This window comes from Natrix helvetica (genome assembly GCF_964273705.1).
Source record: "Natrix helvetica genome assembly, chromosome: 5".
NCBI classification, from domain to species: Eukaryota; Metazoa; Chordata; class Lepidosauria; order Squamata; family Natricidae; genus Natrix; species Natrix helvetica.
In genome coordinates, this window is record NC_138551.1 from 4,455,443 (window position 1) to 4,481,103 (window position 25,661).

General features: G+C 46.1%; 1 protein-coding gene across 2 annotated transcripts in view; it reads left to right on the forward strand.

The window, feature by feature from the left end:
- Positions 1 to 25,661, forward strand: part of DIS3L2 (DIS3 like 3'-5' exoribonuclease 2) — a 223,157-nt gene that overhangs the window by 15,548 nt on the left and 181,948 nt on the right. For both annotated transcript variants that reach the window (XM_081956034.1, XM_081956033.1), the window contains 2 exons: positions 18,609 to 18,761; positions 23,111 to 23,250. In XM_081956034.1, the coding sequence (XP_081812160.1) occupies positions 18,731 to 18,761; positions 23,111 to 23,250 (171 nt within the window). In that variant the 5' untranslated portion in view covers positions 18,609 to 18,730. The remainder of the gene's footprint in view (positions 1 to 18,608; positions 18,762 to 23,110; positions 23,251 to 25,661) is intronic.

Below are 25,661 nucleotides of genomic sequence, written 5' to 3' on the forward strand. Positions count from 1 at the left end.
GCAGGGGCGCAGCCCAAACGGAGAAGTTTCTTCAGCTCCAGCCTCCATCAGCGCAGCCGCGGTCCCCTTCATCTTGCCTCAGGAAGGAGGGGAATGGGACCACGTGTGCAGGGGAAGGGGATCGGGGCTCTGCTAATCTGAGGCTGTGCGCTGAGGAGCCGCTTGCACACATAGTCCCATTCCCCTTGCAAGGATCCCGGGCTCGCCCGATGCAAAAAATGCCTAGGTACCGTGTTTCCCCGAAAATACAACCTGTCCCGCGCTCACTGACCTAGCGTTATCCTGAAAGCGCCAAGTTACAGGAGCCAGGGGTGGGGGGAGCGCTCACGTTGCTTGCCGCCTTCGGTATACCGCTAGGTTGGGGAGTGGCGTTCTGTCCGGCCAGAGGGGAGAGTTGCCGGGTGGCTGCTCTCTTGTGAACTGGCTCCCGAAGAGCCGGGCACAGCCTCAGGGGCGAAGCAGCCATGAGGTAACTATGCTCACGAGCAGCCGCCCGGCAAATCCCCTCTCCAGCCAGGAAAAGCGCCATTCACTGACCTGAGCAGCCGCCCGGCAAATCCCCTCTCCAGCCGGGAAAAGCACCATTCACTGACCTGAGCAGCCGCCTGGCAAATCCCCTCTCCAGCCGGGAAAAGTGCCATTCACCAAGCCCTTGCGCAGCTCTCCCAGGCCACCGCCGCTGGCTGCTGCTGCCCGCCGCCGCCCGCCGCTGTCCCGCTCCGCTCCGTGCATAACATCCAAACTCCAAAACTTCCAGCATCGGCCGCTCTAGGAGTGCTCTCTATGGTGGGCCGGCTGCCGGACAGAGAGTTTTCCGGACAGAGTCTTCCAGCAGCCGGCCCACCATAGAGAGCACTCCTAGAGCGGCCGATGCTGGAAGTTTTGGAGTTTGGAAGTTATGCGCGGAGCGGGGCAGCGGCGGGTGGCGGCAGGCGGTGGCGGGCGGCGGGCGGCAGCAGTGGCGGTGGGCGGCGGCAGCGGCGGTGGGCGGCGGTGGCCTGGGAGAGCTGCGCAAGTGCTTGGTGAATGGTGCTTTTCCCGGCTGGAGAGGGGATTTGCGGGGCGGCTGCTCAGGTCAGTGAATGGCGCTTTTCCTGGCTGGAGTGGGGATTTGCCGGGCGGCTGCTCGTGAGCATAGTTACCTCATGGCTGCTTCGCCCCTGAGGCTGTGCCCGGCTCTTCGGGAGCCAGTTCACAAGAGAGCAGCTGCCCGGCAACTCTCCCCTCTGGTCGGACAGAACGCCACTCCCCAACCTAGCGGTATACCGAAGGCGGCAAGCAACGTGAGCGCTCCCCCCACCCCCGGCTCCTGTAACTTGGCGCTTTCAGGATAACGCTAGGTCAGTGAGTGCGGGACAGGTTGTATTTTTGGGGAAACACGGTACCTAGGCATTTTTTGCATCAGGCGAGCCCGGGATCCTTGCAAGGGGAATGGGACCACGTGTGCAGGTGGCTCCTCAGCGCACAGCCTCAGATTAGCAGAGCCACGATCCCCTTCCCCTGCACACGTGGTCCCATTCCCCTCCTTCCTGAGGCAAGATGAAGGGGACCGCGGCTGCGCTGATTGAGGTTGGAGCTGAGGAGCCTCCTGCACACGTCCCATTCCCCTTGCAAGGATCCTGGCCTCGCCCGATGTAAAAAATGGCGAGATCGGCACACTTGGGGCTGCTGCTGAGATGTCCAGGGAGGCTAAACCAAGCCGCGCGCCTCTTCCAGCCACTTTCACGGCTTCCTGGAGTAATTCTTTTTTATTTTCATGATGAGAGTGGTGAGGCTCCGCCTCCCCTGCCTCCCCTGACTGCACGTCACTGGTTGATACTTAGGATGCTGGCAGCAACCCGTATCAACCATTAGCACCAGTCAATGGTATTTTTAAATGTTCATTTGACTGTTTCATGTTTAATGAATAAAGTATATCAAAGCTGAATGCTGGAAACATAATTAAAGTCATTAATACATGGGCAGTTCCAGTGATACGCTACTCAGCTGGAATCATCAACTGGACTTTGACTGAACTGGAAAACTTGGACTGGGTAACGCACAAACTTTTGAATATGTACCACGCTTTACATCCACGAAGTGACATCATCAGGTTGTACCTGCCAAGAAGAATAGCGGGCTGAGGGCTGTTGTAAATCCATCAGTCTGTAGGAGAAGAAAAACGAAGTTTGAATGACTCTGTGAATCAAAGTACAGAAAAATTGCTGCAGGCCGTGAAAACGGAGAACGTTATAAAAACGAAAGAAACCAAGGCAGAATATAAGGAAAAACAGCTGGATGACAGAAAACCAAAGCTTTGCCTGGACAGCACTTGAAAAACGTTGAGGGAAAATGTAATAACAACTTGAGATGGACGTGGTTTAAGATGGGAACCAAGAAAGAAAGAAACGGAAAGTTTAATACTGGCTGCTGAAGAACAAGCACTGCAAACTAATGCCATGAAAGCGAAAATCCACCGATAATCCAAACGGCCGACTTTGCAAAAACAAAGTCGAAACTGCTTCACATTTAATGCTGCAATGGTCGTAAGGGTGAAAATTGGTCTTCAGTCCCTCTTTTCAATGCCATTGGAACTTCAAATGGTCACTAAATGAACTATTGTAAGTCGAGGACTACTACCCTTGTCGTTCTGTGCAATCTTCTTGCAGCAGCTAACCTGTTTCTCCAGCTTATTTTATTATTATTATATTATATTATAATATCATGTTATCTTATATTGTAATATATTATTATATTAATTTAATAATACTATCATTGTTTGGTTTTTAATTATTGTCGGATGTTGGAAGTTGGTTCCAACCAACTTCCAAGTACTCTTTTTGTGAAGTCATACTTCGTCATACAGGTAGTCCTTGACTTAGTGATGGTTCAAAGTTACGTCACTGAAAAAAGTGACTTACGACCTCACTGAAAAGGCTGCGTTTTTCACACTTAACAATTGTTGTAGTGTCCCCGCCGTCACATGATTTACATTCCAATGCCTGACCACTGACTTACACTTATGACGGTTGCAGTGGCCAGGAGTCATGTCATCATGTCAGTTATTATTATTATTATTATTATTATTATTATTATTATTATTATTATTATTATTATTATCATCATCACTTTTTTTGGTGACCTTCTGACACGCAAAGTCAGTGGGGGAAGCCAGATTCACTTAACAACCATGTTATTCATTGAACAACAGCATGTGAATCACTTAACAAATCTGGCATGAAAAGTCACTTAACAAATTTCTCACTTAACAACGTAAATTTTGGGCTCAATTGTGTTCGTAAGTTGAGGACTACCTGTATGGCTTTTGAATTTTCCTCCTGTCAGTTCATCCCTCTTTAAAGGACATTTAAGGCCATTGGTAGCTATCACCACATGTTTGCGTTGGGGAAAAACGATTCAGTTGAAAGAAATGTTGCATCTGCATTTATCGTGGTGTGCTTGTGTGTCCTCTGGCTTTAAGCACTCACAAAACCTTCCTCTCCAATGAGCTGGGGTCAGCGATCTGTGTTGTTTCTTGCAAGAGACCAGGACATTAGATCTCTCCCATTGTTTAGATAAAACAGACACATTTGATGTGTTTACCTGATGTGATTCACCCCAAGGATCATGTTATGTCTGTGTTTGTTATTCGGTGTGGTTTGTACAGCTTGCTGTGGTTTCATTTTCTTTTCTTTTTCTTTTCCTTTCCTACTGTTCCCCGCTGCGTCAATGGTAATCAAGCACCCTTTGGGATTTGAACTTGAAAACTTTCTCTTCTTAAGTACCATATTTTTTGGACTATAAGACGCACTTTTTGGTCTCCCAAAAGGGGGTGAAAATATCTGTGCGTCTTATAGACCGAATATTGCCAAAGCCTTGCCCACCTGCCGGCCATTTTTTAGGCCTATTTTCAGCTTTTTTCAGCCTGTTTTCGGGGTTTTTTTTCAGTCTGTTTTTGAGGCTTTTTTTGGGCCCATTTTTCGCCTTCTTTCGGCCTGTTTTGAGGCTTTTATCGGCCCGTTTTTGGGGGGTTTTTTTGGCCTTTTTTGAGGCTTTTTCCGGCCTGTTTTGAGGCTTTTCTTGGCCCATTTCAAGGCTTTTATCGGCCCGTTTTTAGGCTTTTTCCGGCCCGTTTTGGGGGGCTTTTTTTTCAGTCCATTTTTGAGGCTTTTTTGGCCCATTTTTTGGCTTCTTTCAGCCTGTTTTGAGGCTTTTCTTGGCCAGTTTTTGAGGCTTTTTTTGGCCTTTTTTGAGGCTTTTCTTGGCCCATTTCAAGGCTTTTATTGGCCTGTTTTTGAGGCCTTTTCGGCCCATTTTTGAGGCTTTTTTCGGCCCATTTTTGAGGCTTTCCAGCCCATTTTTTTTAAAAAAAAAAGGGCCAAAAAGCCTCGAAAATGGGCCAAAAAAGCCTCAAAAATGGGCCAAGAGAAGTATAAAAAAAGGGCTGAAAAAGGCCTCAACAACAGGCCAAAAAAGCCTCGAAAATGGGCCAAGAAAAACTTTAAAAAGGGCTGAAAAAAACCTCAAAAATGAGCCAAAAAGCCCCCCAAATGGACCAAAAAAGCCTCCAAAAGGGATGAAAAAAGCCTTGAAAATGGGTAGAAAAAAGGCTAGAAAAGGGCAGAAAAAAGCCCCCCCAAAAGGGCCAAAAATGGGGTGCATGGAAGCCAACCCCCCCTTTTTTGTTTTCCTCTTCTAAATTTAGGTGCGTCTTATAGTCAGGCGCCTCTTATAATCTGAAAAATACGGTAAATCCCTATATCCTTTTCCCAGCTGGGAAATGAAGCCTTAAACCTGATTTACAAACCTGTGGAGCGTCCCACTTTTCTTGCACAAGCTACGAATCAAAGTTTAGTCCGTGCGATGAACTTGGGTTGATTCAAATAGGCAGAATCGATTTGAGATAAACCTGGGAAGTCTTCCTTGCAAAGTTTGCACACACTGCCATTGAACTATATAGGTAGTCCTCGATTTACAACCATTCATTTAGTGACGTTCAAAGTTACCATGACACCGGAAGCAATGACTTATGACCGGTTTTCTACACTTACGACTGTTACAGCATCCCTATAATCACGCAAGCAACAAGCAACATCCACGGGAAGCTGAATTCACTTAACAACCGGGTTACTAATTTATCAGCTTCAATGATTCACTTAACAGCTGTGGCAAGAAAGGTCATATAAGGGGCCCAAATTCATTTCACAAATTTCTCACTTAGGAACCTAAATTTGGGTCTCAGTTGTGGTCGTACGTTGAGGACTACCTGTATGCTTCTGTTCAATCCGGAGATGATTTCTGGAAGCTTTGAAAAAGAGACTAGACTGCCAGCTTTTAGAAATGGTGTGGGGTCTCCTGCTTAGGCGGGTGGTTGGACTAGATGACCTCCAAAGTCCCTCCCAACTCTATTCTAATCAGTGGAACTCCTAGAAGCTGTGGGAGCTACATGACTGGAAGGTTAGAAGAAGAGACTGGACTGCCATCAGTCAGAAATGGCGTGGGGTCTCCTGCTTGAGCAGGGGGTTGGACTAGATGACCTACAAGATCCCTTCCAACTCTGTTGTTCTGATTTTTCCAGAGCAGTTGGCTACTGTCCCAAGTTTCTTAAGCTTCTTCTTGATAATATTAGCAGCTGCAATCCCAGCAACAGGGAGCTGTTTGCAGCTGATTTCGTAGCTTTGGCCTTTGCCACACTTGGCTCTAATCTTCTTCCTTATCTCCTCGAGCAATTCTCTGTTGCTTCCTCTTGTCCACGTTTATTGTGCTTTACATAACAACACAACACAGCGGAGGGAGTCCCTTTTCTGCATCTAAAGAGGCAGAGGGACCGATGAAGAGATCGAAGACACCAGGGACACGAATGAAATCATCCGCTTGAGAGATCCCTCAAATGCAATCATGCCTTTTCATTTCAAAGGAGAACTAATAACTGCGTCCATGCCGTTTTCATTTCTTTTGCCACTTCTGAGAATAAGTTGCCTCATACACCAAAGGAAATCGTTTGTTCTCCGGGCTATGGTGGCCTTTTAAAACATGTGGACTTCAACTCCCAGAATTCCCTGGGGGAATATGTTGACTAGAATCAAATAACTAGAATCGAATAAACTTCATTGTCACTTTGAATGTACGCTGATTGGCATACATTAAAAATGCAATTTCGTTGCATGCAGCTCTTGAAAGTGTCACCACCTCCAGAAGAAAACCAGATTAACAGAGTTGGAAGGGACATTGGAGGTCTTCTAGTCCAACCCCCTGCTTAGGCAGGAAACCCTACTCCACTTCAGACAAATGGTTGTCCAATTTCTTTTTAAAACCGTCCAGTGTTGGAGCATAAACATGACAAAGTGTGAGAGAGAGAGGGAGGGAGGGATGGATGGGAGGAGAGATGATAGATAGATAGATAGATAGATAGATAGATAGATAGATAGATAGATAGTAGATGATAGGTAGATGTGATAGATAGACAGACAGATAGATAGATGATGGATAGATAGATAGATGGATGGATAGATGGATGGGAGGAGAGATAGGTGATTGCTAGATATATAGTAGATGATAGGTTGATGTGATAGAGAGACAGACAGACAGACAGATAGATGATGGATAGATGGATGGATGGATGGATGGATGGGAGGAGAGAGATGATTGCTAGATAGATAGATAGATAGATAGATAGATAGATAGATAGATAGATAGATAGATAGATAGATAGATAGATAGATAGATAGATAGATGATAGGTAGATGTGAAACATAGATAGATGGATGGATGGATGGATGGATGGATGGATGGATGGGAGGAGATATAGATAGTAGATGATAGGTAGATGTGATAGAGAGACAGACAGACAGACAGCTAGATAGATGATGGATAGATGGATGGATGGATGGGAGGAGAGATAGATGATTGCTAGATAGATAGATAGATAGATAGATAGATAGATAGATAGATAGATAGATAGATATAGATAGATAGTAGATGATAGGTAGATGTGAAAGATAGACAGATAGATGGATGGATGGATGGGAGGAGAGATAGATGAGAGATAGATAGATAGTAGATGATAGGTAGATGTGAAAGATAGACAGATGGATGGATGGATGGATGGATGGATGGATGGATGGGAGGAGAGATAGATGAGAGATAGATAGATAGTAGATGATAGGTAGATGTGAAAGATAGGTAGACAGATAGATGGATCGATGGGAGGAGAGATAGATGATTGATAGATAGATAGATAGATAGTAGATGATAGGTAGATGTGAAAGAGATAGATAGACAGAGATAAATGGATGGATGGATGGGAGGAGAGATAGATGAGACATAGACAGACAAACAGACATACATGCATACAGACAGACATGTACCTGTATAACTGTCTGGTTTGGCTCTGCAACCCAACAAGACAGACAGAGACTTCAGAGGATAATTAGAACTGCAGAAAAAATCAAGGGCTACCAACCTGCCTTCCATTGAGGACCTGGACACATGATCCCCTTTTGCGACCTTCTGACAAGCAAAGTCAAGCGGGGAGCCGGATTCACTCAACAACCGTGCTACTAACTCAACAATGACAGTGATTTACTTAAGGGTGGCAAGAGAGGTCGTAAAATGGGGCAAAATTCACATAACCATTTTACTTAGCGATAGAAATGTTGGGCTCAACTGCAGTCCGTAAGTCGAAGACCTGCACTTACGGACTGGCCTTGGTAAGAAGTGGTTGGGGGCATTTTGATGGGACATTTACCACTAAAAGGAGGGGAATTGCCCTTTTAAATTAAAATTAAAATCAAGCAGGAGCAATTCAGAATCGAAAGGAACAATCCAAGAAGCAATGGGTGGAAACTAATCAAGGAGAGAAGCAACTTAGGAGAAATCTCCTGACTGTGAGAACAATGAACCAGTGGAACTACTTGCCACCAGAAGTTGTGAATGCTCCAACTGGAGGTTTTTAAGAAGATGTTGGATAGCCATTTGCCTGAAGTGGTGCAGAGTTTCCTGGCTAAGCAGGGGGTTGGACTAGAAGACCTCCAAGGTCCCTTCCAACTCTGTATATTCTGTTTCTTCAAGGCTGTGACTCAACACCCGTGGAAATACAGTGTTGTGATAGGTGGCTGTTAGTTACCTGAGAAATCAGATACCACTATTAGTGCCCTTGTGTGGTTGCTCTTTCCCGCGGGGTTTGAAGACGTAAATAACCAAAACGTAAACACACCGAAAGTTCATTGACCCATCAAAACAGCCAACGTTTTGATCCCGAGGTTGTGAAGGATGACAAAACCAACTTCCTTTCCATCCCAGACTTTGACTCCGGCGGTTGGAGTAGGGATGGAGCTGCGTGTCAGGTTAAAGGTTGAAAATGAACGGTTGAAGCACAGGTGCATTTTCAAGAGGCAACTGGGCCTTCTTTGTTTTTCTTTGAAGACGTTTCGCTTCTCCTCCTAGAAGCTTCCTCAGCTCTGATTGTATGGTGGGGAAGGGAAGGATTGATACTCCTTGCGGACAGCTGGTCATTTGCATCCTTTTAGAGCAGGGGTGTCCAAACTTGGGAACTTTAAGACTTGTGGACTTCAACTCCCAGAATTCCCCAGCTGGGAGTTGAAGTCCACAAGTCTTAAAGTTCCCAAGTTTGGACACCCCTGTTTTAGAGGGTTGTTGAGGCCACTTGGGAGGTTTTGTCTGTGTCCTCGGGGTCACCCGAGTGGTGCAAATGGTTCCTGTAGTGTGCAATTTTGTTTCCTCTGGAAATCTATTCTTACTCTCACACCATTCCAAGGGTCTTCATCCCAAATTGCATCGCTAAAGGTCTGTAGAGATTCTCAGTCATCCAGGTCCATGGTTGTCCCAAAGGTGCTTTTCTTTTTTTTAGGAAGCAACTGGACTTCCTTGTTTTCTCTTTGAAAATGTTTCGCTTGTCATCCGAGAAGCTTCCTCAGTTCTGACTGGATGGTGGGGAAGGAAAGGATTTATTCTCCTTGCAGACAAAGCTGGTCAGTTGCATCCTTTTAGTGGGTCCTTGAGGCCGCTTGGAGGTTTGTCTGTGTGCTCAGAATCACTCCAGTGGTGCAAATGGGTGTGTGGAGCCTTGTGGGAACTGTCGAAAGGACTGAGTTGTAGACTGGAGATAGATGGATGGCCAATGAACAGATCTGCACATGTCTCACTGCATTCTAGTGCATGTGAGTAATGTGGGTTATGCAGTACAATGCAGTGAGCCCTGGGCAGATCTGTGCATTGGGGAAACAAAACAGCCACTTCACAGACGCATGGCACAACATAGGAGAACAAACCCATCAGGACTAGATTCAGCACTTCCATCTGCATTTCAAAGGCAACAGACGCTCTTTTGAAGACAGCAAAGTCCACCTAAGTGGCACTCCTGGTTCCTTTTGCTTACATCGCACAGTTTGGGGACTTGTGGTCTTGAGCTCGTAATTACAGCTACCCACAGCGTCTGATCACTTAGTCTGGCAGTGAAAAGCTTCGTGGGAGACCCCTCCCAGGTAGAATCAGGAAGGGGAGGGGGCGGAGAAAAAGAACCCATTTCAACAGCTGTTGAGAACTGGCTGTTTAAAAACGGTGGGTTTCTTGATGGAGTAAAGGAGGGGGGGGAAAGTTTCCTAAGCTCTCACGCAGAGGCGGCAATTGCAGCTGGCCCTGCCCACCTGCCCCGGCTCTATGGCATCCCATTTATGCCCCCTTTTTTTTTTAGCCAAAGCGCTGAGTGCATTCACATTTGCGAACCGATAGGGAAGGTAAGTGAATACTGCCCCTGCTCCCACCCCTCATATTCCTCTGTTGGAACTGTGATACGATCCTACCCTGTTTCCCCCAAAATTAGACACCCTCCTCCCCCGGATAATAAGTCCCATCGGGCTTTTGAGTGCATGCGCTAAAATGAGCCCTCTCCGAAAATATTGCAACACAGCAGCAGCCATGAGTTGACCACGCTCGCCGCCTCCTGCACCTCAACACTAATAAGATCTCCCCGAAAATAAGGCCAAGCGCTTATTTCGGGGGTCAAAAGAAAATAAGACCCTGCCTTATTTTCGGGGAAACACAGTAGGATTAGTTGCATTGCTACCAAGTGCCCTTATAAGAGAGTAAGCGGGTTGGAAGGGACCTTGGAGGTCTTCTAGTCCAACCCCCTGCTTAGGCAGGAAACCCTATGCCTGGGATGGCGTACCTATGGAACGCATGCCACAGGTGGCACACAGAGCCATTTGTCAGGGCACGCAAGCGTTGCCCTCTCAGCTGGCCAGCGTGCATGCGCGCGCTGGCCAGCTAACTTCAGTTTTTTATATATATATATATATACTTTTTAAAAATATATATAAAAGACAACATAAAAAACTCTCATCCATTACATACAGCATGTTGTTTGGTTACAAGCGTTTGTGCATCCATATTTTCAATTACGTATACAATCACAAAATTTCCGTCTAAGTACCTTACTTTCATTGTACATCATATATTCAATTACGGTTAATATTTCTTTCTTTTCAGCGAACCTAATTCCCTTGCATCCTTGGTTGTCTATTTAATAACAATATATCTTTATGTCAGTGCTTATCTCGTTCTGATTATTTTTTACGGTGTAAAAGAATTTTCCAACTGTTTATGTTTATACATCACTACTTTTGATTATGCATAATCTCGCCAGTCATCCATCAAGTATGCTTAAGTTCATTGTTGTCCTTGTACATCATACATTCAAGCAAAAATGTTATTCCTTCATTTTTAAACAGAGTATTCTAAAGACTCACTTCATACATATACCAATCTTTCATTGCTTCCTTATTAAACTATTTATCAACAAGACATCTTTATAATATACATCACTACTTAAGGAGTTATGCATAATATCACCAAACATCTACCAAATATACATAGATTCATTATTATCCTTACCCTTCATTTTAAAACAAAATATTCTAAATTGTTCAATTCATATATAAGTCATGGTTGTATCATTATTAATCTATTTAACAGCATGATTGTATTATCACTTATCTCCTTCAATTAAAACATAAATAAAACATTTTTCATTTCCAGTTTTTTTTGTCCAGCCACTGTTAAAACAAATTCCATATCTTATAGAATTGCTCAACTTCTTGTTCTCTAATTTCAAATGTCAATTTACTCATTTCAGCACACCTATTATCTTTCGAATAACTTCCTCCTGTTTTGGTATTGTTTCATTTTTCCAGTTTTTTGCAAATACGATTCTAGCTGCTGTTAAAACGTTTACAATCAGATATTTCAAGTCTTTATTGTAAGTTTCTGGTATGATTCCCAATAAAAAAAAACTCTGGTTTAAGGTCTATGTGTTTGTGTATCATTTTCTCCAACGACATGTGAATTTTAGCCCAGTATCTTTTGGCTTCAGTGCAAGTCCACCACATGTGGTAATATGAGCCCAGTGTCTGATGACATTTCCAACACTTTTCCGATTTATTCTTGGACATTCTTGCAATTCTCGTTGGGGGTAGATGCCACCTGTAAAATTTCTTATATACATTTTCTTTATTTGCAGTTGACATTGTCATTTTATAATTTTGAGACCACAATTTCTGCCATTTCTCTAACTCAATCCCATGTCCAAAATTTTTCCCCCAAGCTATCATAGTTTCTTTAACTTGTTCCTCTTGTAGTTTGATCTCTAATAAATATCCATATAGTTTTTTAATTACTTTTTCATCAGTACCTGCTAAGATTTTGTCTAGTTCAGTCATTTTGTTATAAAGACCTTTTGATTTTCTATCTTCATTATATCTGGAGTGTATCTGCACATATGAATACCAATTCATTTCTATTCCTTGTTTCAACTCTTGGATAGATTTGTGTTCACCCTCTGAATTCAATATTTCAACATATCTAACTGTTTGTTCCTTTTTATATATTATTGGATATGAAAATGCTTCAATGGTTGATATCCAGACTGGAGTTTTTAAGTAATGTAATCTTTTAACCTTTTCCCAATTTAATAGCAAAGCCTTATATAATGTCTTCTAAAATAACCATGTGCTTTAGTTCCCTTATACCATAAAAAAGCATGCCATCCCAACAGTAAATCATGACCCTCTACATTCAATAATCTAGAGTTTTTTTAGTGTTATCCACTCCTTAATCCACATCAGGTTTGTTGCTTGATAATATAACTCCCAGTCAGGTAAACCTAATCCTCCTCTTGTTCTAGCATCTTGTAGCAATTTGAGTTTTATTCTTGCTTTTTTCCCTTGCCAGATAAACTTCAAAACTATTTTGTTTAGATCTTCAAAAAAGTCCTTGCCCAATCTGATTGGAATTGTCTGGAACAGGTATAAAATTCTGGGTAAGATGTTCATTTTAATTGTAGAGATTCTTCCTATCATTGATAGTTGTAGGTTTTGTCAAATCAGTCTTCAGCCCCTCATATTCCTCTGTTGGAACTGTGATACGATCCTACCCTGTTTCCCCGAAAATAAGACACCCCCCGATAATAAGTCCCATCGGGCTTTTGAGTGCGCTAAAATAAGCCCTCTCCGAAAATATTGCAACACAGCAGCAGCCATGAGTTGACCACGCTTGCCGCCTCCTGCACCTCAACACTAATAAGATCTCCCCGAAAATAAGGCCAAGCGCTTATTTTGGGGGTCAAAAGAAAATAAGATCCTGCCTTAATTTTGGGGAAACACGGTAGGATTAGTTGCATTGTTACCAAGTGCCCTTAGAACAGAGTAGAGGGTTGGAAGGGACCTTGGAGGTCTTCTAGTCCAACCCCCTGCTTAGGCAGGAAACTTTATCCCTGGGATGGTGAACCTATGGCACACATGCCACAGGAGGTGCTCAGAGCTATTTGTCAGGGCACGCAAGGCGTTGCCCTGTCAGCTGGCCAGCGTGTATGCGCACGCTGGCCAGCTGACTTCAGCTTTTTTAAAGCCATTTTTCGCCCTCCCCAGGCTCCTGAGGCTTTGTAGAAGCCTGGGAAGGGCGAAAAGAGCCTCCCCCGCCCCCCTTGGAAACCCGCCAGAGGCTTCAGGAGCTTCCCTGAAGCCTCCGGAGCGCAAAAAACCCAGCCCTATGGGCAAACCGGAAGTTCGGGAACGGACTTCCGGTTTGCTCGTAGGGTCATTTTTAGTCCTCCGGAGGCTTCAGGAAGGCCTCCTGAAGGTCCCTGAAGCCTCCGGAGGGCCTCTGGGAGGGCGGGGGAGGCTTTTTTTTGCCCTCCCCAGGCTCCTATAAAGCCTCTGGAGCCTATAGGGCCTGGGGAGGGCGAAAAAAGCATGCACAAAATAGGGGGGGTCGCACCTCTCATGCACGCAGGCACACTGGGTGGGTGTCGCACATTACATTATGGGTGCGGCACGCCCATGCACGACCCCCACCCTGCGCTCTCCCCGCTTATGGTACGCGAGCCGAAAAAGGTTCGCCATCACTGCCCTATGTCATTTCAGACAAATGGTTGTCCAATCTCTTCTTAATATCTTGGAGCATTCACAACTTCTGGAGGCAATTTCTGTTCCACTGATTCATTGTTCTCACTGTCAGGAAATTTTTCCTCAGTTCTAGGTTGCTTCTCTCCTTGATTAGTTTCCACCCATTGCTTCTTGTTCTACCCTCAGGTGCCTTGGAGAATAGTTTGACTCCCTCTTCTTTGTGGCAACCCCTGAGATATTGGAAGACTGCTATCATGTCTCCCCTGGTCCTTCTTTTCATTAAACTAGACATACAATACAATAGCAGAGTTGGAAGGGACCTTGGAGGTCTTCTAGTCGAACCCCCTGCCTAGGCAGGAAACCCTATACCGTTTCAGACAGATGGCTATCCAACATCTTCTCAAAGACTTCCAGTGTTGGGGCATTCACAATTTCTGGAGGCAATTTCTGTTCCACTGATTCATTGTTCTAACTCTCACGAAATTTCTCCTCACTTCTAAGTTGCTTCTCTCCTTGATTAGTTTCCACCCATTGCTTCTTGTTCTACCCTCAGGAGCCTTGGAGAATAGTTTGACTCCCTCTTCTTTGGGGCAACCCCTGAGATATTGGAAGACTGCTATCATGTCTCCCCTAGTCCTTCTTTCTATTAAACGAGACATCCCCAGTTCCTGCAACCGTTCTTCCTATGTTTTAGCCTTTTCTCTGCACCCTTTCTAGAATCTCAACGTCTTTCTAATGTTTTTAAGTTATGGCTTCATTTGCATCTTGTCCCTGCTTTCTTTCTACCTCAATAATCAATTTTAATTGCTTGTGAATTCAGTGGGTTTCTGATTGTCGGGCCTCCCTTGCAGGTCTTTGGGTTTCACCCGGCGTGTTATTTAGCTCGTAAAGGTGTGGAAATCCAGGGTGTGCCAAGGCTGTCCAGAAGAATGAGAGTTGGTGACAGGGGCACTCCTGAACGCATCTTGGGTGTAATTAGGTATCAAGATTCGGGAGCCTCCCGGAGAGATGCAGTTGTGTGAAACATGCCCAGCATAGCTGCCTCTGTGGCACTGCTGACACAGCGTGGTTGAATGGTTTAAGTCAGGGGTGTCAAAGTCGATTTCATTGAGGGCCGCATCAGGGTTGTGTTTGACCTTGGGGGCTGGTGTGTGTGTGTGTGGCCAGTGTGGGCGTGGCCCAGTGGTGGGTTGCTGGCGGTACGCTCTGGTACGGGTGTACCGGAGCCTGCCTGGAGCACCGGGTACCGTTCTGGTATGGTGCTCCGGAGGGCCCCCCCACCCGCGCTCCTTACATGTCTTTAAGCTCTTCGGTGCTTCCGTGCACACGCACGGCATGTACAGTGCCTGCGTGCCGCTCTGCCGAGCAGCTGGAGCATTACGGAGGCTCGCGGAGGCGTCACTGGATGGTAAGACACATGCGCTCATTGCGCACTTTCATGTGGAGGACACCCGGGGCCTGTTGCAACCATACCGATTGCAACGGGATCCGGAACCCATCGCTGGCACGGCTTGATTGATGTCACTTGGGTCGGGGCGCTCCTGTGGTAGCCCCAGCGCTCTGCTACTGAAAATGGGCTCCTGAGCTCCATTTTTGGCCGTGACTGCCTCCTGCAACCCTCTGCCAGTAAAAACAGAGCTCGGGTTGGCCGTGCGTGCCCCCTGGGGCCCATTTTCGGCCACTGAGGCTGTCATGGGCAAAACAGGGCCCAGGGGGCACACGCAGCCCACCCGAGCTCTGTTTTTGCTGGCAGAGGCCCCGTGGGCCGGTCCTTTGCTGTTTTCAGGGCAGCCCCACGGGCGAGATCTAAGCATCCCCCGGGCTTTGAGTTTGACACCCCTGGTTTAAAGCTTACCAGCAGATAGTTCTCGATTCACGACCACAAGAGGTGGAGACTCTTTGAGAGCTGTATGCAACGAAAACTTCATTTGAATGTATGCTGATCAGTGTACATGCAAAGTGACAGTAAAGTTATTCTAAGTCTAAGTCTATACCCCAGTTTGCAACCTCTTTTGCAACGGTTGTTAAGTGAATCCCTGCGCTTCTTTAGGGAGTCACACAATCACACAATCGTTCAGTGAATCTGGCTTCCCCCGCTGACTTTGCTTACACCAGCTGAAGCCAGCTGAGAAGGTTGCAATTGGGGATCACATGACTCCAGGACACTTCAACCAATTGTAAATGTGTGGCCAAGCACCCAAATTTGGATGACATGGCCGTAGGGATGCTGCAACGGTCGTAAGTGTGAGTATCGGTTAAAAGCTACTGTTTTTAGCCAAAGACCGCCTATATCAGGACAATCAAATTTGGGCTGCAATAATCGAGATTTCTGCTAGATGGCAGCAAAGAGATGCCTAAAAGCCTAACCACTTTGCTGCCCTCTGATGGTCACCAGAGGTGGTGCAGACATTATGTCTTCCCTGTAGGATTAAGGACTCCTTATGAGTAGGGACAATATTGAGATGATTTATTCATTTACTGTATATATTAAGCAAATTTATATAGCTACCCAACTCACATAGAAGTGATTTCCGAGCGATTTAAAGCATTTCTTTTTAAAAAATTCCATCATGATGTGGATTCAAACTCCTATCTTCCCAAACTATTGTTGGAACATGAAATTGTGTTTGGGTCAAATTTATTGAGGCCAATTTGCCATGGAACAACTTGCTGCGGGATAAGAGTCAAATTGATATACAAGAAACAGTGGAACGGAATCATTAAAGAAAGGATGCTAAAGGAGGGATATAATGAAATGTGAATGACAAAAGTCAAAATAACTTTTTGATTGTTTTAAGTGACTAAATCGAATTGTTGAATTGTCCCGCAGTGAATCATCCTATGGCGAATTGGTTATGTCAAGTTGGCCGCAGCGAATTGCCCCATTCTGATTGTGTCGTGGTAAAAATGAATGAAACCTTTTAAGTCAGTGGTGGGATTTAGCCGATTCGGACTGGTTCGGGTGAACTGGTTGTTAAATTGCTTGCTGGCCATGCCCCTTCCTGCCACTCCCTTTCCAGGATTCCCCCTGCTCCCCGTTTTGGCTCCCAGGTAAATGGGGCACGGGAGGGTGTGGGGCGTCCCCTGCATGGCCCGTTTTTTGCTCACCGGAGACTGCAGGGAGGCCTACTAGGCACACACACCCCAGGCCCATTTCTGCTACCAGGGGGGTGCAGGGGTCGAGTACTGCCCGTCACACTCCCTGGCCATGCCCACAATGACTATGCCCACCCAGCCGGTCATTAGGGCAGAGGACCGGTTATTAAATTATTTGGATCCCATCCCTGATTTAAGTGCTTAGATGGATAAAGACAAGAAATCTTAAGAGAGCACCCCATAGATCCCACAAGCTCAATAGGGAATGCTATAGGTCTGTGATGGCGAACCTATGACACGCATGCCACAGGTGGCATGTGGAGCCATTTTTTAGGACACGTGAGGTGTTGCCTTGTCAGCTCCAGCAGCATACGCGTGCTGGCCAGCTGACTTCGGCCGCCTTTTAAGGCCATTTTTCACCTTAAAAGCCTTTTCAGGAAAGCCTCTTGAAGGCTCCGGAGGGCAAAAAACGGCCCTACGAGCAAACCGGAAGTCACCCATTCCTGAACTTCTGGGCTACCCGTAGGGCCGTTTTCCCCCCTCCGGAGGCTTCAGGGAAACTCCTGAAGCCTCCAGGAGGGTGGGAGAGGCTGTTTTCGCCTCCCCCAGCCTCCTAGAAAGCCTCTGGAGCCTGGGGAGGGCGAAAAAAGCATGCCAAAAGCTGGGGGGGAAAGTGCTGGTCGCATACGCATGTGTGCTGGATTTGGCGCATAGCATTATGGGTGTGGGCATGCCCCCGCATTACCCCCTGCACTCCCTCCGCTTTTGGCACGCTATCCAAAAAAGGTTAGCCATCTCTGGTATAGGTTCATGTCTAGTACTGAGTCTACTCTTGGACATTTCCCCTTTAAAATATTTTGAACAGTGGGCTACAAAGCCTCCCTTTCGCCCCTTGTCAATAAAGAGTGGAGGACCTATAAGAAGATGTGATGTATAGCAGGGGTGTCCAAACTTGAGAACTTTAAGACTTGTGGACTTCAACTTCCAGAATTCCCCAGCCAGCCATGCTGGCTGGGGAATTCTGGGAGTTGAAGTCCACAAGTCTTAAAGTTCCCAAGTTTGGACACCCCTGACATATAGAATATGATCATTATTGGAGCAATTCCAAACCAAATTGGGTTTTTCTTGATTATCTGCATGTATCTTAAGGAGATTCTCAATCCTCCAGGTCCTGGTTGTCCCAAAGGTGCTTCCTCCCACCCCCCCACCCCCCCAAAAAAGCAAGTGGACTTTCTCGTTTTTTTCCCTTGAAAACGTTTCGCTTCTCATTCTAGAAGCTTCTTCGGTTCAAACTGTTTGGTGGGAAATGGAAAGATTGAGATTCTTTGCGTGAGGATCTGCAGTTTTTAAAAGGATAGAAACGGGTGGGATTCAGCTGGTTCGCACCGGTTCGGGAGAACCGGATGTTAATTTTGCATCGGGTTCGGCAAAACGGTTGTTGCAAGGACCGGCTGGCCCCGCCCACCCCTCCCCTCCCAGGAGTCTCCACGCGGCCCCATTCATCATGCCAGGTAAGTGCAGGGCCTGTGCGGAGGTGGAAAATGGGCCTCCTGGAAGTCTGAAAATGGGCCTGTTTCCCACCTCCAGAGTGCCTCCGGAGCCTGGGGAAAGCCATTTTCACTCTCCTGGTGGCTTGGGGAAAGCCTCCGGAGCCTGGGGAGGGCAAAAAATGGGCCTAACGGAAGTCCGAACAGGCTCATTTCCTGTCTCCAGAGTGCTTCTGGAGCCCAGGGAGCCATTTTCACCCTCCCGGTGGCTCCAAAAAAGCCTTGGGAGCCTGAGGAGGGTGAAAATCCCCCCCCCACCGCAGTGGTGCAGGAGGCCGAATAGGCCACGCCCACCATGGCCACACCCAGCCAGCAACCAGGCAGTGAACCAATTGCTAACATTTTTGAATCCCCCCCCCCCCCCCTGGATAGAAATGTACCAAAATACCTGGGCATTTACTCTGTTAACATGCAACAGTTTTTCAGACGTTCTCACCTTGGCATAACGTTGAAGAAGGAGAACCTTCAGCAATGGGTGGAGAAGACTTATTTCCATGTTCAGGAAGAGATTTTCCTGCTCTGCAGCTCGAGACTGAAAAATGCTGTGCTTCGCTTCTTCCCCATGCAGACAAGAGAGGTTCGGCCAGGCCCAGAAACAACTCTGAATCAACCCGGGGACCCCCAAATGTGGACAGGAGGCGACAACTTTCCGAATCCCAGGCTGTCATTGTGAGCAGCTCCGATTGCAGGATGAACCTCCGACCTCAAGGAACTCCGAAAGGTATGACCCGTGCAGCACTGTAGGTTTTTTCCCCCCCTTTTTTAAAATTGTCCCGCAGCGAGTTGGCCGTGATGAGTTGCCCATGGCGAGTTGGCCGTGATGAGTTGCCCATGGCGAGTTGGCCGTGATGAGTTGATTGTGGCAAGCTGACCTAGGTAAGTTGAATTTTTCCACAGTGAGTTGCCCGTGGTGAGTTGGCCATGATGAGTTGCCCATGGTGAGTTGGCCATGGCAAGTTGATAATGGTGAATTGGCCTAGGTAAGTTGAATTGTCCCACAATGAGTTGCCCATGGTGAGTTGGCCATGATGAGTTGCCCATGGTGAGTTGCCCATGATGAGTTGCCCATGGCGAGTTGCCCATGATGAGTTGCCCATGGCGAGTTGGCCGTGATGAGTTGATTGTGGCAAGCTGACCTAGGTAAGTTGAATTTTTCCGCAGTGAGTTGCCCATGGTGAGTTGGCCATGGCAAGTTGATAATGGTGAATTGGCCTAGGTAAGCTGAATTGTCCCACAAAGAGTTGACCATGGTGAGTTGAATTGTCCTGCAGTGAGTTGGCCATGGTCAGTTGGCCGTGGCAAGTTGACCATGGTGAGCTGACCTAGGTAAATTGAATTGTCCTGCATTGAGTTGGCTATGGTGAGTTGGCGATCATGAGTTGACCATGGTAAGTTGGCCATGGCGAGTTGGCCGTGGTGAGTTGACTGTGTGCAAACTGACCTGGGTAAGTTGAATTGTCCCACAGTGTGTGGCCCGTGGTAAGTTGATCTTGGCAAGTTAACTGTGGTGAGTTGGCTGTTGTGAGTTGACCATGGTGAGTTGAATTGTCCTGCAGTGAGTTGGCCATGGTCAGTTGGCCGTGGCAAGATGACCATGGCAAATTGACCATGGTGAGCTGGCCTAGGTAAGTTGAATTGTCCTGCAGTGAGTTGCCTGTGGCGAGTTGACCTTGCCGAGTTAACCATGGTGAGTTGCCTGTGGTGAGTTGACCATGGTAAATTGATCATGGAGAGTTGACCATGGTCAGTTGAATTGTCCTGCAGTGAGTTGGCCATGGTCAGTTGGCCGTGGCAAGATGACCATGGCAAATTGACCATGGTGAGCTGGCCTAGGTAAGTTGAATTGTCCTGCAGTGAGTTGCCTGTGGCGAGTTGACCTTGCCGAGTTAACCATGGTGAGTTGCCTGTGGTGAGTTGACCATGGTAAATTGATCATGGTGAGTTGACCATGGTCAGTTGAATTGTCCTGCAGTGAGTTGGCCATGGCAAGTTGGTTGTGGTGAGTTGGCCATGATCAGTTGGCCATAGCAAGTTGACTATGGTAAGTTGAATTGTCCTGTAGCAAGTTGGCTGGGGCAAGTTGACCATGGCGAGCTGTCCACTTCCTCTTCCTTGAAGCTCTCAGTTCACCCTGGAGCAGCCCTTGAAATCAACAACGCTGAGCCTCAGGGATTGCTTCCGACAGATGTCCGAGAACCTGACGTTGACTTCAACTGTCTATTAACACCACCGGGCAGTTGAGGAAGAGAGCCAAGAAGGTCTTGGATCCAGGTGGATCTAGGCCTAGTTCCAAGTTTCAGCTCCGCCACCAGAGTCAGCCTGACTCATAAGTTGGACCAAGTCACCTTCTCAGAGAGGTGATCCGTTTGCACATGTCTTTTCATGCTCGGCTTGCCAACTTCGGGGCTTTGGCTGAACTTTCTCCTCAGCTGTTGGACTCCTCGTCCTTCTCTGATCTTCCCTCACCCAACCGGCCCCCCAGGGGTGGGACGCCTTCCACTGTTCTATTCAGCTAATCCAGCATTTTATGCCCTTGGAAAAGCAGCTGTTGAACGTCTTCACCGCAGAAATGGTCTCTTTCTAGAAAGCTTCTCTCCGTCTTGGGGCGCTTTTAAGAAACGTTGGCTTGGGTGTGTTGGGTTGGAATCCCAAGGCTTCCTATTCCTTCGCTTTAATTTTTTTTTAATTATAGTTTTTTTTTATTTCATCTTCCAGTAATAAACATACGTAATTTGTGGCCATTGCATTGATATTTCTTTTACATTTCCCCATTAAATTCATTTAAACATAAATAACATTTCTTTGTGCCCTATATTTGCTATTCCTTCCTAGGTATTGGCCTTCAATATTATGAAAATCACTCATTATTCCACCATAGCTTCAATGTTCCAAATGTGTGGGATTACTAATAACGCCAATTATTAACAATATTCAATCCATGGGAGCACAATATATTTTAACGCACTATTAATATTAATAATACAATTACATTACCTAATCTTAAATTACCATCTACTAAACTGCACTTACTCGGATTATGGTATTTTCCCATTTTATTAATATATTTTCTCATTGTCCATCATCTCTTAATCTTTCTAGAATTCCATCATTTATTGATTTTTTGGTCAACCTTTTATCTCTCTCTCTCTCTCTCTCTCTTAAGCTCTTTATCTCCTTCGCTTTAATTTTTATGCTGCGAGAAATGCTTCAGAAAGTGAATTAAAAGTTGATTTCCGGAAGATATAAAATGGGCAAACGGAAAGGGATTGTTTTCCCTCCAAAAAGGGCAGCGAGAAATTCTGCGCAGGTAGTCCTCAGCTTACGACTTCCCCTCACAATCAGGAGGCTGTGAGTTCGACCCTAGGTAGAGGCAGTTATTTCTCTCTCTGGGCACGATGAGGATATATCTGCTGAACAAAACTCAGCACTGGCGACAGGGAAGGGCATCTGGCCAGTAAATACTCTGCTACCTGTATTCAGTTGCCCAGATGATGATGATGATGGGTCCTCAACTTACGACTGCAATTGAACCCCACATTTCCGTTCTTGAGCAAGACAATTGTTTCTTGCCAAGAAGGCAAGGTCAGGGGTTAGGTCAGGGGTGTCCAAACTTGAGAACTTTAAGACTTGTGGACTTCAACTCCCAGAATTCCCCAGCCAGCATAGCTGGCTGGGGAATTCTGGGAATTGAAGTCCACAAGTCTTAAAGTTCCCAAGTTTGGACACCCCTGTGTTAAGTGAACCACTGCTGTTGTTAGGTTAGTAGTACAGTGGGTAAGTGACTTGGCTCGTCAGAAGGTCGTTAAAGGAGATCACATGACTCGGAGATACTGCAACCGTCATAAATATGAGCCAGTTGCAAACATCCGTATTTTGATCAGCTGACCAAAGGGATGCTTCAGTGGTCGTAAGTGTGGAAAAAACGGTCATCACTCACTTTTTTTCAGGACTGTTGTAACCTTAAACAATCACTAAATGAGCCGTTGTAAGTCTAGGGCTACCTGTCAATGAAATGACAGAATAAATAAATCATTGCGTTTATTCAACAAATCACGGTTAAGAAAAACGTGGCTTACCGTGACATGCAGGAGAAGCCTCTATGGTTTGTTGGCTTCTTCTGAAACTTTTTCAGGAGGCAACTGGACTTTCTTGTTTTTTCTTTTGAAGACGTTTCGCTTCTCATCCAAGAAGCTTCTTCAGCTCTGAGAGGATAGTGGGGAAGGGAAGGATTGATATTCCTTGCAGACAGCTGGTCATTTGCATCCTTTTAGAGGGTCGTTGAGGCCACTTGGAGGTTTTATCTGTGTCCTCAGGGTCACCTGATTGGTGCAAATAGTTCCTGTAGTCTGCAATTTTTCATCTGGAAATCCATTCTTACTCCCACACCATTCCAAGCGTCTTCATCCCAAATTGTATGGCTAAAAGTCTGTAGAGATTCTCAGTCATGCTAGTTGTCTCAAAGGTGCGTTTTCATGCTTTCAGTGTTTCGCTTCTCATCCAAGAAGCTTCTTCAGCTCTTACCGGATGGTGGGGGAATTGAAGGATTTAAATTCCTTGCAGACAGCTGGTCATTTGCATCGTTTTAGAGGGTCATTGAGACTACTTGGAGGCTTATCTTTTAGCCATACAATTTGGGATGAACACCCTTGGAATGGGGTGGGAGGAGGGATGGATTTCCAGAGGGAAAAATTGCAGACTACAGGAACCATTAGCACTACTCAGGTGACCCTGAGGACACAGATAAATCTCCAAGTGGCCTCAACGACCCTCTAAAAAAGATGCAAATGACCAGCTGTCTGCAAGGAGTATCAATCCTTCCATTCCCCACCATCCAAATCAGAGCTGAAGAAGCTTCTTGGATGAGAAGTGAAACGTCTTCAAAGAAAAACAAGAAAGTCCTGGAAAGAGCACCTTTGGGACAACCCTGACCTGGGTAACTAAGAAATTTTTACCGACTTTCAGCTTCTTCTAAAAGCGCGAGGATGACTGAATTGCATTCTTAAGCTTTGTAAAGTCGTTACCTTGCATTCTTCTAAACGAATAGGCCATTGACGGTGACTTTGCTTTCAGGAGGCTCCTACGCGGCTTGCTTGACTCCAGGAGAGAGGAAGAACTGGAACAAAGGAACTCGTGCCCGAAAGAAAATATTTGAGGCTTACATGTCAAAGGAAGACGTGTCGGACGGTCTGAAGAGAAAAACGCTGATCCAGGTGAGGGAAATGTTTGTGCGCAAAATAAAAAAGCTTTGTCGTTAGTTGCAAAATGGCGTCTGACCCATCGCGACCCCATGGACAACTTTCCTCCAGGCCTTCCTGTCCTCTACCATCCTCTGAAGTCCATTAAAGCTCATGCCGACTGCTTCGGTGACTCCATCCAGCCACCTCCTTCTCTGTCGTCCTTCTTCTATTGCCTTCCATCTTTCCCAATATTGGGTTCTTCTCCAGGGAGTCCTTCCTTCTCATTAGGTGGCCAAAGTACTTGAGATAGATGATAGATAGATAGATAGATAGATAGATAGATAGATAGATAGATAGATAGATAGATAGATAGATAGATGATAGATACTTAGTTGTTGTGAGTTGCGAAGTAGTGTCCGACCCTTCGTGACTCCATGGACAACATTTCTCCAGGCCTTTCTGCCCTCTACCTTCCTCTGAAACCCATTTAAGCTCACGCCGACTGCTTCGTTGACTCCATCCAGCCACCTCATTCTCTGCCATCTCCTTCTTTTGCCCTCCATCATTCCCAGCATTGGGCTCTTCTCCAGGGAGTCCTTCTTTCTCATTAGGTAGATTCCAAAAGTACTTGAGTCTCCTCTTCAGCATCTGGCCTTCTAAAGAGCAGCCAGGGTGGATCTCCTCTAGCACTGACCGATTGGATGGCCTTGCAGGACTCCAGCACCAGAGTTCAAAAGCCTCCATTCTTTGGCGCTCAGCCTTCCTTACGGTCCAACCTTCACAGCCATCCATTGTAACTGGGAAAACCACAGCCTTGACTAGACACACTTTTGTTGGCAGGTTGATGTCTCTGCTTTTTAGTCTGCTGTCTAGTATGATGTACAAAACCAAAATGAAAAATATTTTTTAAAGCTGGTCCAGAAACCCTGAACTGGCAAATGGTGAAACTAAGTTGGAATCTAATATTTAGAATTAATCCCTGAACAAAGATGTTTATGTATTTAGTGTACTGCATCTATGCAGGCAGTCCTTGACTTAAGAACACAAGTTGAGCTCCAAAATGGTATGTTGTTAAAACTTAAATGAGTTTTGCCTCATTTTACAACCTTTCTTGCCCTTGGCTTAAGTGAACCACGGAGGTTGTTAAATGAGGAACATGGTTCCAAATAGCATCCAAAAAAGACTCCAAGGCAAAGTATTGCTCAAGTTCCAATTGATGAAGAGAGCCATGTTGGCACATCTGGGGAAACCCGAATCTGAAAGCTTCCTGGTTTCCCCCACCCAGTTGAAAGTTCAAGATCTTGCCCCCATGCCCACCAGTCCATCCCATGGTCCAATCTCCCACTGCCATGCTGGCAGTTCCACCCCCATCCAGTTCCGGTCAGGTGCAGAGGTGCAAAGACAAATGATGACCTTGGCTTTCTGGAAAGAATTTTGTTATGGCTGCATATCCTCTAACTCCATACAATCCCCCCCTCCCGTTTCCCCCCAGTAGAAAATGCATAGTAGAATAATAGAAAGGGTGGCAGGACAAAGACCCAAAAGAAAAGATGGCTGTGGGCCTGACACACGGTTGTTAAGTGATTCTGGCTTCCCTGTTGACTTTGCTTGTCAGAAGGTCGCAAAAGGGGATCACGCGACCCTGGGACACTGCGACTGTCATAAGCATGAACCAGTGGCCAAGGGTCTGAATTTTGATCACACGATCATGGGGATGCTACAAAGGTTGTAAGCGTGAGAAATGTGCATAAGGCACTTTTTTCGGTGCCGTTTTAACTTTGAACAGTCACTAAACGAATTGTTGCAAGTTGGGGATTGCCTGTACTTATTGATGGAGATTCTTCAATAGGATGCACCCAATGAAAACAATTTCACAAAAGGCAAAAAAACAACCCTTTTCTCTTAAAAATCCGCTGAAATTTAAAGGGGCTGGCTCAAAAACCAGGAAGACCGATCACTCAATGAACGGTTGTAAGTCGAGGACAAGCTGCACACAGCTGTTGTGTTGTGTTTTTAACTCAGCCTGAACGTGCCCAGATCCTTCAGCCTCCCCCGGCCTCCAATAGTGTCTCTCTCTATGTTTTGGGAGGGAATCCGTTGCCCCTTTTCCTGACAAATCTAGCGGTCATTTGTGTGTGTGTGAAGGATTGCAAAGTGGTGGGTGACATCATGAGATTCTGGAGAGAGAGAGAGAGCCCTGGCCCTCGACGCACCATGTGCCAACAGTTGTTCCCTGCAGATGGGGAGGACGGCTGGCTCCAGATATGACATCACAGCGTGAAAATGGGTAAATAGGATTATAGGTCCCATCTGCTTTTGAAGACAGGAGATCAATCCTGTCTCTCTCTCTCTGTTTCTATCTCTCCCTCTTTCTCTCTCTCTCTGTCTCTCCCTCTCTCTCCCCCTTTCCTTCTCCCTCCCGCCCTCTCTCTCATCTCTCCCTC